The sequence below is a fragment of the Bolinopsis microptera genome, chromosome 9, assembly GCF_026151205.1.
Source record: "Bolinopsis microptera isolate Bmic1 chromosome 9, MBARI_Bmic_1.0, whole genome shotgun sequence".
NCBI classification, from domain to species: domain Eukaryota; kingdom Metazoa; phylum Ctenophora; class Tentaculata; order Lobata; family Bolinopsidae; genus Bolinopsis; species Bolinopsis microptera.
Genome location: NC_087080.1, coordinates 17,115,478 through 17,130,498, shown reverse-complemented (window position 1 = coordinate 17,130,498; position 15,021 = coordinate 17,115,478). Strand labels below are relative to the sequence as shown.

At 38.6% G+C, this 15,021-nt stretch overlaps 3 protein-coding genes across 3 annotated transcripts; 1 reads left to right on the top strand and 2 right to left on the bottom strand.

Annotated features, from left to right (window-relative positions):
* Positions 1-6,905: 6,905 nt before the first annotated feature.
* Positions 6,906-7,814, bottom strand: LOC134821453 (uncharacterized). Its single transcript, XM_063832196.1, has one exon. The coding sequence runs from the start codon at positions 7,812-7,814 to the stop codon at positions 6,906-6,908; it is 909 nt and encodes a 302-aa protein (XP_063688266.1).
* Positions 7,815-8,783: 969 nt separating this feature from the next.
* LOC134821118 (uncharacterized) lies at positions 8,784-9,406 on the top strand. The gene has a single exon (XM_063831782.1). The coding sequence runs from the start codon at positions 8,866-8,868 to the stop codon at positions 9,328-9,330; it is 465 nt and encodes a 154-aa protein (XP_063687852.1). The 5' UTR covers positions 8,784-8,865; the 3' UTR covers positions 9,331-9,406.
* Positions 9,407-10,562: 1,156 nt separating this feature from the next.
* LOC134820760 (G-protein coupled receptor 183-like) lies at positions 10,563-13,381 on the bottom strand. The gene is made up of 2 exons (XM_063831348.1): positions 13,301-13,381; positions 10,563-12,891 (listed from the first exon to the last, which is right to left on the bottom strand). Exons 1-2 carry the CDS (start codon positions 13,376-13,378, stop codon positions 11,164-11,166), a joined length of 1,806 nt encoding a protein of 601 aa, XP_063687418.1. The 5' UTR covers positions 13,379-13,381; the 3' UTR covers positions 10,563-11,163.
* Positions 13,382-15,021: the final 1,640 nt, after the last annotated feature.

Below are 15,021 nucleotides of genomic sequence, written 5' to 3'. Positions count from 1 at the left end.
ACTAACTGATCACTAACTAGTCACTAACTGATCACTAACTGATCACTAACTGATCACTAACTAGTCACTAACTGATCACTAACTAGTCACTAACTGATCACTAACTAGTCACTAACTGATCACTAACTGATCACTAACTGATCACTAACTAGTCACTAACTGATCACTAACTAGTCACTAACTGATCACTAACTAGTCACTAACTAGTCACTAACTGATCACTAACTAGTCACTAACTAGTCACTAACTGATCACTAACTAGTCACTAACTAGTCACTAACTAGTCACTAACTGATCACTAACTGATCACTAACTAGTCACTAACTAGTCACTAACTAGTCACTAACTGATCACTAACTGATCACTAACTAGTCACTAACTGATCACTAACTAGTCACTAACTGATCACTAACTAGTCACTAACTAGTCACTAACTGATCACTAACTAGTCACTAACTGATCACTAACTGATCACTAACTAGTCACTAACTGATCACTAACTGATCACTAACTGATCACTAACTGATCACTAACTGATCACTAACTGATCACTAACTGATCACTAACTGATCACTAACTGATCACTAACTAGTCACTAACTGATCACTAACTGATCGCTAACTGATCACTAACTGATCACTAACTGATCACTAACTAGTCACTAACTAGTCACTAACTGATCACTAACTGATCACTAACTAGTCACTAACTGATCACTAACTGATCACTAACTGATCACTAACTGATCACTAACTAGTCACTAACTGATCACTAACTAGTCACTAACTGATCACTAACTAGTCACTAACTAGTCACTAACTGATCACTAACTAGTCACTAACTAGTCACTAACTAGTCACTAACTGATCACTAACTGATCACTAACTAGTCACTAACTGATCACTAACTAGTCACTAACTGATCACTAACTAGTCACTAACTAGTCACTAACTGATCACTAACTGATCACTAACTGATCACTAACTGATCACTAACTGATCACTAACTGATCACTAACTGATCACTAACTGATCACTAACTGATCACTAACTGATCACTAACTGATCACTAACTGATCACTAACTAGTCACTAACTAGTCACTAACTGATCACTAACTGATCACTAACTGATCACTAACTGATCACTAACTGATCACTAACTAGTCACTAACTGATCACTAACTGATCACTAACTGATCACTAACTAGTCACTAACTGATCACTAACTTATCACTAACTAGTCACTAACTAGTCACTAACTGATCACTAACTGATCACTAACTAGTCACTAACTGATCACTAACTGATCACTAACTAGTCACTAACTGATCACTAACTGATCACTAACTGATCACTAACTGATCACTAACTGATCACTAACTAGTCACTAACTGATCACTAACTGATCACTAACTAGTCACTAACTGATCACTAACTGATCACTAACTGATCACTAACTAGTCACTAACTGATCACTAACTAGTCACTAACTGATCACTAACTAGTCACTAACTGATCACTAACTGATCACTAACTAGTCACTAACTGATCACTAACTAGTCACTAACTGATCACTAACTGATCACTAACTGATCACTAACTAGTCACTAACTGATCACTAACTAGTCACTAACTGATCACTAACTAGTCACTAACTAGTCACTAACTGATCACTAACTGATCACTAACTGATCACTAACTGATCACTAACTAGTCACTAACTGATCACTAACTGATCACTAACTAGTCACTAACTAGTCACTAACTGATCACTAACTGATCACTAACTAGTCACTAACTGATCACTAACTGATCACTAACTGATCACTAACTGATCACTAACTAGTCACTAACTGATCACTAACTGGTCACTAACTGATCACTAACTAGTCACTAACTGATCACTAACTGATCACTAACTGATCACTAACTGATCACTAACTGATCACTAACTGATCACTAACTGATCACTAACTGATCACTAACTGATCACTAACTGATCACTAACTGATCACTAACTGATCACTAACTGATCACTAACTGATCACTAACTGATCACTAACTGATCACTAACTGATCACTAACTGATCACTAACTGATCACTAACTGATCACTAACTGATCACTAACTGATCACTAACTGATCACTAACTGATCACTAACTGATCACTAACTAGTCACTAACTGATCACTAACTAGTCACTAACTGATCACTAACTGATCACTAACTGATCACTAACTGATCACTAACTAGTCACTAACTGATCACTAACTGGTCACTAACTGATCACTAACTAGTCACTAACTGATCACTAACTGATCACTAACTGATCACTAACTGATCACTAACTGATCACTAACTGATCACTAACTGATCACTAACTGATCACTAACTGATCACTAACTGATCACTAACTGATCACTAACTGATCACTAACTGATCACTAACTGATCACTAACTGATCACTAACTGATCACTAACTGATCACTAACTGATCACTAACTGATCACTAACTGATCACTAACTGATCACTAACTGATCACTAACTGATCACTAACTGATCACTAACTGATCACTAACTGATCACTAACTGATCACTAACTGATCACTAACTGATCACTAACTGGTCACTAACTGATCACTAACTGATCACTAACTAGTCACTAACTGATCACTAACTAGTCACTAACTGATCACTAACTGATCACTAACTGATCACTAACTGATCACTAACTGATCACTAACTGATCACTAACTAGTCACTAACTGATCACTAACTGATCACTAACTGATCACTAACTGATCACTAACTGATCACTAACTGATCACTAACTGATCACTAACTGATCACTAACTGATCACTAACTAGTCACTAACTGATCACTAACTGATCACTAACTGATCACTAACTGATCACTAACTAGTCACTAACTGATCACTAACTGATCACTAACTGATCACTAACTGATCACTAACTGATCACTAACTGATCACTAACTAGTCACTAACTGATCACTAACTAGTCACTAACTGATCACTAACTGATCACTAACTGATCACTAACTAGTCACTAACTGATCACTAACTGATCACTAACTGATCACTAACTGATCACTAACTGATCACTAACTGATTACTAACTAGTCACTAACTGATCACTAACTGATCACTAACTGATCACTAACTGATCACTAACTGATCACTAACTAGTCACTAACTGATCACTAACTAGTCACTAACTGATCACTAACTGATCACTAACTGATCACTGACTGATCACTAACTTACAATTGTACAGTGCTTCAAGTATGCGATTCACACAGCGACTGCTAGCCCTTTCACAAATGATTTAGGATCTGTTGAGCTGTTGAGGGAACATCACGGACATTTTGGTTCATCGGAGTTGCGATTTTGGCGGAGTGTTTTTTTTTGTCAACTATACTGCTTAGATAATAATAAAGTCACTGTCAGGTTCCACACTAAGTTATAATTAACACAATAATAAGACACCAGTCAGCTATGTAAATAATCATCACTGTTGTAGTGATAATAATTATAATATTATTTATATATAACTATTTTTTTTTAAATTGGTCAATAGAACTACCGGCACCGTCCGGAAGAAAATAGCTGTTTTTTGCTTTTCTTATACTGTTTGATGATGTTCTGAAGAAAGTTTAAAAATTGCTAAAGAAATTGTATCACATGTAATTGTACACTGTAGCGTTTTTAAACAATTTTTTATTTTATGATAATTGGTTGATGAATATAACTGTTTGGTTTTTTTTTGAAATTTGGAAACTTGATTCACCATGAAAATTATTCACAATTTTGCACCATTTGAATGTTTTAATTTCGAATTTATATCAAATCAAAATATTAAATTCGTATTCTGGTAAGTATACGACAATACCGAGAGCTCAGTTTCGATGTACCTTACTCCTAATGCATGGCCATGTTCACGAACAGGTGTTCCCGAACAGGTGTGTTAGGGTTGGGGTTGGGGTTGGGGTTGGGGTTGGGGTTGGGGTTGGGGTTGGGGTTGGGGTTGGGGTTGGGGTTGGGGTTGGGGTTGGGGTTGGGGTTGGGGTTGGGGTTGGGGTTGGGGTTGGGGTTGGGGTTGGGGTTGGGGTTGGGGGGTAACACGACATCTGTCCGACAGCACTATTTTCTTGTGTTTGAAGTGATACCTCAAATTTGGCACATAAAAATTCACCCAAACTTGCACAAATTATTTGTCTTAAAGCTATCTTACTATCTAGAAAGTTTCAAGAAAATCGTATCGTTGGATCTCCAGATATATGCCTTGGAACCGCTGCAAACCACCGAATTGGAGATATTTTTTGTGTTTAAGGTAATATCTCAAATTTGGCACATAGAAACTCGCTCAAATTTACACAGGTTATCCGTCCTATAACCACCATATTTTATGGAAAGTTTCAAGAAAATCGTAAAGTAGGATCCGACATAAACTATTGTCCGGATAACCTATTTTCTGAGTCGGACAGATGTCACTGTCGGACTGATATCGCCCAATCAATATTATATATTTTGATTAATTGATTCATTTGTTTTTTGCTAGGGCCCAATGTTATTGCGGGTGTGGTATTTCTTACTACACACTACCGTGTTTTGGTTACCCCTCTTTCAATACATAGTTTGGGTTTCGATATACTGGGATACTGGTAATTTGGGCTTTATTGGTTTTTCCTTTTATATCTGGGTTTATTTAGAAGCATTAAATTCTGTATAATTATGTATTGTTTGAAAAGATTCAGATAAAAGGTGATAGCGAGGAGTGATGACCGAAACCTTCCCTTATTTGTGTTACTGCTATAAACATTTTCAGAAAAGAATTGTCTTTGAATTAGTTGTTTTCTTTTCTTTTTGTTACTTATGATGATTCATAGGTAACTGCAGCGAAAAAAGGAGCGATAGCACTCAAATATCTATTTTCTAAGCACATATCCGTGAAGTGTTTTAAAGCTAGAAAATTAGATTTCGAATCGGTCACAGTAACGAATATTAGTAAACGTGAGGCGCATATACTAAGATTGTTTACTATTGTTAGTTACAGCATTTACCATAGCATAAAGCCGAACGCGCACAAACTAAACGCGCAATTCAACCTCAGACAATAGTGAAAAAGAGGGAGCGCCATGCACACCAACTATATGGAAGTGCATGTGTGTCAAAAAGTAGTAATAACAATCATGTAGTGAAGTCGATCCCGCCATCGGGATTTCCCGACGATTTTCGGTCAGGAATTCCCGACCGGGAAATTTTCTCAATTATCGACTTCCGAAATATTTCAATTTTGTATTAAAGTTGCATATCTTAGAATATTCGAATGAATTTACTGCAATATAGTTACACGGTGGCGTTAATCATTATCAGGTTTTTGAACGTCGCGGAGACTGTTAGCCTGTATCGTCAAGGTTAAGAAAAACAAAAATAAAACTCTATATGAGTTTCTAGACGAAACAAAAAATTCACCCAGCAGTCCTGAATGCTGAAGCCAGCCAAAAAAGTATCGATTGAGCCTAGACACTGGACTGACCTTTTCGACAGCTGGCAGGACGCAGACAAAAGTCCGTAATAGAATAGATTGGGCCCAAGCAGTGACGTAACTTAGGGCCCCGCAGACCCCGCTGTGCGGGGGGGCGCCGTATAAGGGGGCGCAATTTTCCTGAATTTTAGGCCCTTTCACTAAAAAAACGCCATATTTGTGTATTTTCCTGTCCAATTTAGCGTTCGGTGGACGCGAAAAAAATATTTGGGGTACCTTTTTTGCTTCAGGGGGGCGCAAAAAGTTGTAGGGGGGGGCGCCAACAGGCAAAGTTACGCCACTGGGCCCAAGTTGTTTGTGCAATAGTTGCTATTGCACAAACAACTTGGGCCCATTCTATTACGGACTTTTGTGACAAGTGTCATCATTAGCTTTCTTTTCTTAAATAGTGCCTTAAGACTACTGTAGTCTAAAGTCTTAAGGCACTATTTAAGAAAAGAAGGCTAATGATGACACTTGTGGTATCATCTTGACATGACATGATGAGGCAGTTTCAATTGTACTATTCACTATTGAACTTAAACAGTCTGCTAACAAGTACAACCATAAAATTAAAAGTTGGGTCATGGCATGGACATTGACTTTATGACACAAAATTGAAAATGGAACTTAAAGATGAGCACCATTTGCTTTCGAGAATTCCGATTTTCGGGGAATCCTGGGGAATTCCCGGCTTTGATCGGGAATCCCGATTTTATTTCCCGATTTTCGGGAATCCCGGGACTTTTGTTGCACGGGATTCCCAAATTCCGGAATTAATTATTTTGATCGTGATTGACTTCAAGTTCACTACACGCATGCGCTACCTATACGCTACCTAGGTATGTATGCGACTGATTTTTTGTTCAATATCGAATAACTTAATCAAGTAATATATTTTATAAACTAATTGTTTATTACTAATACTTTGTATTTATTATTTAAAATTTTGTATTACTTTAAATTATTTAAATTTGTTATTACTTTAAATTTGTTTATTATGTATTATTTTACATTTTGTATTACTTTAAATTAGATTATTTATTAATTTTAATTTGTTATTACTTTTAATTTGTTATTACTTTTAATTTGTTATTACTTTTAATTTGTTATTACTTTTAATTTGTTATTACTTTTAATTTGTTATAACTTTTAATTTGTTATTACTTTTAATTTGTTATTACTTTTAATTTGTTTGTTACTTTAAATTGTTTATTACTTTAGAGTGACCCTGAATAAAAAGTGAAAGCGACTTTTTTTGTTTGTTTAATACCTATCAAATAAGTTAATAAATAATTAAATATCAAATAATCTCAACCTTAAAACGATTGTTTCCTATATAAATTCACTGTTAAATCTAAGTGTAAACGATACTGTCTGCAATCTGTTTCACTTCGTTCACCAGCTCTTCTACAGATTCAGCAGACTCGTCACTCTTGTCAGGCTTGGATCGGGATCGTCTGTTCTTGAACCAGTGGGAGACAGATTTGTATTCCATTCCAGTATCTCTAGAGATGATTCTTCTCTCGACAGCAGTTGGGTACTGGTTCTGTTCGTAATATCTGATGAGGTAGTCCCGGGCACTCTGCTTCAGGTTGTAAGATGTCTGCTCTCCATTCCAGATGGTTTTTGGGAGAGGGTGTCTCTTTCTCAGACGGTATCTAATCATTGGAGTCAGCTTCTTTTGGGTTTTGTTGATGTGATTCTGATAGACACTGTCCAACCAGAGGTCTCTTAGCTCCTGTACTGCTGATTGGGGGAAGTTGGTGGTTGAGATGAACTGCTGGAACTCAGGGTAACGTTGGTTCTGGTAGAGGCACCGAGCAAAGAGGAGAGCAGGGTCTTCTTGAGGGATCTGGTTAGGAGTGCTAGGAGGAGTGGGGTAGTGGAACACGGTCGAGGGAGAGGAGACAGGGGGAGTCTGAGGAGGTAGGGTGATTGTAGGATAGCTGTTACAGGGTATTAGCTCCTGCTCGGGTTTTATAGCAGTATGGTACTGGTAACCAGCTGAGGAGGTAGGAAGAGGGGTATGGGGTACAGAAGGTAGGTTGATATGAGGTCTGGGCTGGTACTGGTAGCTCGAGACAGGAGGGTAGCAATGTAGGTAGCTAGGTTCTACTTGATAGCTAGCTGAAGTACATGGTGGATAGCTAGCTGTACTACAGGTATTGTAGCTAGCTGTAGTACAATTAGGGTATCCGCCCAGATAGATAGGCTGCATGGGAGGAAGCTCCAAGGGTGCTGGGATGGAAGCATAGGGGTACATTTCGTAATAGTTCGTATCTGTGTTCGTAGTGAGTAGTTGTTAACTAGAGATGATATGAAAGCTGACGTATCGGCTGGTATATATACTCATGACGTTGGCACCGATAGGAGGTGTGACGATAGCAGTGACGTAACACACCCCGATAGGGGTGACTTGACACCGCTGAGAGGGTGGGGACGATGCCTGGATCGCATGCAGATTACATGGCGGGAGTTATGGTGGGAAGGTAACATGCAGCACCCTGGGAAGAAAGGGATCACATGATCAGAAGTAATCTCCAACTGGCAGAATGCTATTGGGTTAATACGATTTTATGATAAATCATGACAAGAACCGGATCACGTCTCAATCTAGCAGATTGGATACCCAGTCAACTTCGTGGGAATTATATGCAGTTGTGACCAGTCGTCAGTCATCTCTTATGAGGGTTAGTGTTTAACGTTGAATAAACCATTAGGTTTTAAACCATTGGTTTACTTGCTTTCCTATCCTTGGCAACCCGGCATTCGTCGTGAGACACTTACATTAAGTTTACTTGACGCACGGTTATCGCACGGACATTTAACGCACGGTTGAAGCATTTCAGTAAGTTTCACAGTTTCGCATGTGTTAAGAAGAAGAGATCTAAATTACTTTGTGTCCACTGAACTGGAGTTGATGTTGAAATAATTCTCAGCAGTTACTCCTAGTGCTGCTTCAGCTGAATTCTGAACAACCATGCTAATCTGATCTATATAAAATAATGCGATTTTACAACTTCGTATTTAAAGGAACGAACTTTTCAAATTGTTTTATGAGCTCTTGAAGACCGTGCTAAAAGAATCAATGAACTTATGGAACAAAGAAAATCCTCGCGAAACCAATAAACGTCAGAAAAGCTTAGTCTTCTAACATCCACTTTGTTACACCAGCTGTTTAATGAATTTGTCACTCAATTTATGATTGTTCTGAAAGCTAGTCCCATGTTCGGACGCAGTATAAAACAGTCCTCTCAGCCCATTATCTCTTTACCTCCTTCTTATTCAACACATCTACAAACTCTTCCTACAAGATGAAGTTTTTACTACTGGTGGCCTTGTTCGCGGCTGCTGCCTCTGTTGACATTGCCGGACTCCTCGACACAACCTTCTACGATGTTCAGGGTAACGCTGTCACTTTCAACGATCTCAAAGGAAAGTACATCGGCCTCTACTTCTCCGCCTCCTGGTGTGGACCTTGCAGGAGATTCACTCCTAAACTGATCGAGGCTTACAACGATATCTTGGCAGCTGGCCACGACTTCGAGGTCATCTGGGTATCACGTGATAGGTACGAGGACGCCTCCAACTCCTTCTTCCAGAAGATGCCGTGGGTGAGACTGCCCTGGTCTGAGAACCACAAGATTAGCGACTTGTTCTCTCTCACCCAACAGAGGTACATCCCCGCCCTCACTATTCTGGATCCTGACCTGAACGTAGTGAAGCCTCAGGCTCGTTACGATGCTGAATACAGGCCCCAGAACTTCCCATGGAATTAGCCGGCATGTAGATATTTCAAATTTATTTTGGCAAGATCAATTATTTTCGTTGAAAATAACAATTGAAAGTGAAACATATGGTTGTTTTTATAAAATCGCAAAAAAGATTCGTCAAATTCTGAGAATACAAAAATTAAAAAAAGAAACATTCTTCTGTACTCTCGAAATAAAACGAACAAAGCCAATCAAAACATTTGATTCGGTGCAATAATAAATAGTCACTTTAATGGAGTAACACTTAAACAAGGTCCTTAACTACAGGGTGGGCCAAAAGTCAGTGGGCATACGTTGGCCTTAATAGCTCCGCTGTGTTTTATATTTGAGAGCTGTTGCTTTGCAGATGGCATACTGTACTTACTGGTTCGAGGATTTCGTCGTCAAAATTTGAAAATTCGTATATTTAAGACCACGCCCATTCAATATTAAAACACCTATATCGTTTTCTCTGAACATGCTGAACGCCTATTTTTTTCAGAGACGGTAGTTATTAAATGTTGCATATGATCTGAAAACATGAGGCAAAACGGATTAGAAATGACGAAGTTATCAAGCATTTTCTGTATCTCGTTAACAATAACAACATTGACTGGGTGATTTAATGTGACACGACACCTTAAATGGGCACCCTTAACAATTCCCATAATGATTAACGGGGTGGTTAACGGGGTCACCTAATCACGTGATTAGGTAATCCAATCACCTGATCACACGTAATGAATAAACTCGTTATGCTTCATATCTCTGTCATCTGAGAAGCTACAGTTCTAATTTTTCAGGACAAACGTAATTCGAATGGCCAAACACAATTCAATAAAATTTAGCTCGATTCGACTATCAAAACTATCAAATAAATGCAAAAATGAACCTTCATTTGAAAAAAAAAGAACTCTAATATTTATCGATTTGACAAATTCCTCGAACCAGTGGTGGTAGTAAGTCATACCAGAAAGAATTATTTCAATTGGGCACTCAGTGACTGAGCTATGAAGGCCAACGTATGCCCACTGACTTTTGGCCCACCCTGTACAAAAACATTTATAATGCTGAGTCCTCCTGAGTCTCTTATCTACAAACACAATACTCAGTACTCATATCACCTACATGTGAATATTGACCATGAGGCAGTGAGACGTGTTCCAAATATGATATATTGATGACAACCAATAACCCACACCAGGGTGAAATGGGGACCGCTACTCGACACGAGCTGCTGGAAAGAGTAGTTATAAAACTTAGCTACTTATTAAGTTATAAGTAAACTTAACAAGTTGTTAAATAATTTAACTCTTTGTTTTGAATAAAGCCGGCGAATTTCGACGGTACTTCGATTCATTCTAAGACTAGCAATTCTAGATAATAGGAATAACAGGGTGAAAAAACTAAAGTAAAGTGAATACCAGTCTAAAACCGTAATAGCTAGTTCTCACACACATAGATAGAGTGCCAAATCAGCAAAAACTGTCCTTAAACAACAAAACACTGTGCTATAGTTCGTATTAGATCAAAAATGGAAAAAATAAGTCTGCTTTGCTAGGAGTTGGATCATAATTTTTATCAGAAGATATTGTTTGGTAAGAATAAAATTAAAATATGCAAATATCAGCACGATCAAATATTGATTTAGCTGCTTTAAAATGAATCCACTTCCTTCTTTTCTGTAGCGAATCGTTAAATTGTGATTATCAGTCTTTGTCCTTTAACCATCGACCGTATGAACACGAGAGGGGTTAAATAGAGGGACACGTGTTTCTTTGTCAACATTGTTTTCTTTCATTTATATGATTTGGTCTCTGAAACATTGAAACAATCTAGATAAACTTCTAATGAAGCTTGCTATAACTGACCACATGGCTTATTGGCTCGATTAGTATTGTTGTGAACACAAACCTCCTCGACGCAAACCACGCCCACTCTCCGCTCACTTCCTCGCCTTAAACTATGTCTCCCACAGCCAATACCACCCTCCTCTTCGTCGTCACTTGACGGGAAGAAGCTCGATATCATAGCCTCCTCTTCATCTTCAGGTGTCTTCAGGATGGATTTGCAGGGCAGTTCAGGTTTAGGTCCGGGATCGGAAACCTGTCTGGGTAGCTCGGATGTGAGGACACTGTCTCCAATGGAGAAGGTAACACCGCTGCATCGTGATGATGTATCTGCGGTGGATAAATATTTGTCACCTCTTTGTAACTTCGTGCTTATGAGAACTCCTTTGTTTTTTCCTTTCCCCGGAATGGAGCTGCAGGAGCGAGGTTTTGCAATTTGAGATCGCCCTGAAGAGAGAGAAGAGTCATGGTCGTTCTCGGAAATAGCGGGGACAGCGTTCCAACTTTTAACCCTCCTGTAGGTGGGTCTGGAGCCTCGTGATACCGGCCTCATTCTCTCAATACAGTCACTGTTTACTGTCAGACCCACTTTTAGTTGGTCAGCTGAACTGAAGTTTTCAACAGATTTACATTTGAGAGAGGACTTGTTGGAAGCGGTGGACAACTTGCTGAGCCGCACTGTAGAGGATCTAGAAGCACTTACAACAGACGCCCTCATAGTCGCCACTGACGTCCTAGCTGTGGAGAAGAAACTGGATATAAACCCTTCAGAGGAAGTTTCATCATCTCCAAACTTCTTAGAGCCAGGGTCCTGTTTCCTGCAGTGTATCAGGTTGATAACATACCTTCTAAACCTAGTGTTAGAGAAAGTGTATACTATAGGGTTAGCTATAACATTGAGAGACAGTAGCTCTATAGAGAGAGCTCCCAGCCAGGGTTCTGAAGGAGCATGGTTGTTTTCATGACTACTGGTAATCATCTGCACATACACTGGACTGTACGTTACCATGAACACTATACAGATTAATAAGATAGTCAGGTAGGTCGAGTGGTTTAGCTTCTTTTTCCGACAAATAGGACCCTTTATCTTGGCACCCGGATTAAGAGAAGCCTGAAGACTAGAGAAGAATCCTCCGCGGCCCTTAGCATTGAAAGTGAGGATATTGTAGGTGATAATGAGGTTGCTGATGATGACGATGGCTGAGGGTAAGATAAGGTAAGATAGCGCCACATACTCCCACACTTCTGAAAGAGCGGGTACCACACAGGACAGGTACATCATCACAAACTCCGCCCTAGACGGACCAAACAGAGATGCGCAGAGAGGAAGGAAGGGTAAGAAGAAAATAACGGTGAGGAATATTTTAGTGATGAGTATCTGTCTGCGTCTCTGTAAGAAGCTGGGTCTCCCCGCCCTCCTCATCAGCACAACTCTCAGTCTGTGGAGGGAAATGAAGGATACCACCAACAACTCAGTGAAGTAAAGGTACCGGGTAAACAGCGAGGTTATCACACACAGAGCGGGTCCTAGCACCCATCTTCCCGCGTGGGAGGTGACAGTTACTGGCACCAGGTTAGCTAGAGTTATCAGGATATCCAGTACAGTGAGTGCCTCCAGGAGGAGGATGGTTGTTGCGTCTGATTTGAGGGCTCGTCGTCTCGCTGCTCCGTAGAGTACGATGGTGTTACAGACTATTGAGGCAAAACAGAGTAATAGGTTGAACAGGAACAGTAGGCTCTGAAATAGAATGGGGTTTAAAAAACGGGTTTAAAACGATAAATATATAAAATGATAGATGTTCATATCTTGAATTAATAATTATTGACCATTAACCTAATTTAGATAATCATTTAATCACAATGATCCTGATCAGTATGTGCCATGTAGATTTTAATATCGATGTTGATTTCAATTATTATGTTGATTTATTTATGATGATCAGCATGTTGATTTAATCATCAACTTTAAACTTAATTTTCATATTAATCTTGGTCACAATATTGATTTCATGGCCATCGTGTTGATCGAACGTCATCATGTAGATTTTAACAGCACTTAAAAGATATGACAAAGATGGATCTAGTAAATTCAGCAAACATAGAATCGTCTGTTAAATTAACAGATGGTAGTAATTTTAATGATAAACCTGTTGAGAGCCCGACAGTCGTAGTAACTCAGAGATATTCAGGGAGTTGTGGATTGTACTGACATTCGCCGCAAACATTGTTTGATATTTGTCCTTTGATATTTGCGTTTTGATTAAAAAATAGCTCATCGCAATCAAAGTACGCAAAAAATAACAAAACGGCATAAATTTAAGTGACTGAACTAGGCCATAATAAATAATAAAGTATTTGTCATGCACGTACTTATTAATATTATGACCATTAATTTTGCCTTTGGCGGAATGGCCAAACGAATATAATGATATTGATATAAGTGTGCGACAAAAGCTTTAAATACCTTCAACGCCAAATATTGAAGGACTATGAAATTAATGACATGAATCACACTAATAAACACATTTATCATACGAAGTACGAACCCAAGATAAACCTATCAATACTAATAATCCCAAAATGTGTGTGTGTGTCTGTCTGTCTGTGGGTCTGTCTGTGGGTAATTTCTTAACGGTTTAATCAAGAAAACGGTAAGAGTTATGGGACTGGTTTTTCAGGTATAGTAACGACAAAACTCTGACGAAGCCAATTTGCACATTCGGCCAGTGGTAAGTGGTTTAATTGATGGTTTTGTACTGCAAATGTGACTCACTTTTTGTCCCTCTCTCTCACTCTCTCCATTTACAGCTCCCCTAATTACTCCTTTGGACATAATTAGATAATTTGGCAGTGGAGCCTATTAAGTATTACTATTACTATTGGATACGTATTACGTGATGGGCGCTCAGAATTAAATTTACTCTGATGCTGTCAGTTTCAACTACTGAGCGAGTTTATACTTTTGCACAATGTTAACTTTTGCACTGTTTATAATTATACTTTTGCAATTCAACTGCGATAGTGAAGTCCCGGCCGTAGGCACGGTTAAACTCACCGTATAATAGCATGTATGTCATTCAACGCTCGAAGGTAAACTCAACGCAAGAGATACGTTTTCACAGTTCTCCGCGTCATAAACAGACAAAAATAAAACAAAACTCATAATTCGGAAATTGGAATGAAGTTTATTTAAATAATAAGCTAGTTCCACAGTCAAGTCTCCAGAAAATGATAAATCCCGAGTAATTCCAAGAAATTCGGGTGTTGCTTTCACACTTCCAGAATATAATTAATTGCACGTCATTCTGTACGTGTTTTAAGTGTTCATTTAAACGATAAATATAACAGGAAACAACAATCAAGAATGGAGCTAATTTGTATCAGCGAATCTTATTTGACGGGAATCGAACTTTGATTGTCAAGTGTTGAAATAATAAATAACTTGTTTAATAAGTGACGAAATGGCCGAAAACAATTTACAGAAAACCTCATACATAAAAGTGGCCAGAGGTTATCACTTAGAATCACCCGGAAAAAATAACAATCACAAATTATTCCACCTCCGAACGCGTTAATTTCTTTGAAACTGAAAGCGGATGACATTTCTAAGAAATTGAAGAAGTGCAAAGATGCGGCAACTTAAGGTTGGTATAGTGGTCCGTCAAATTGTTAATTGATTTAAAAGATATTTTTAGAAGTTCAAGTGAGATGTCCAAGTGCCGCCGCTCTGGTAATTACCATGGTTGGAATGTATTAATTATTCCGGAAAAATGGTGTTGGAAGAGAACTTGTCAACGGAATGCCACCTGTAATTGCCTATCTGATATTGTTAATGTTACTATTCAGTATAACATATCGGCTCATGGAT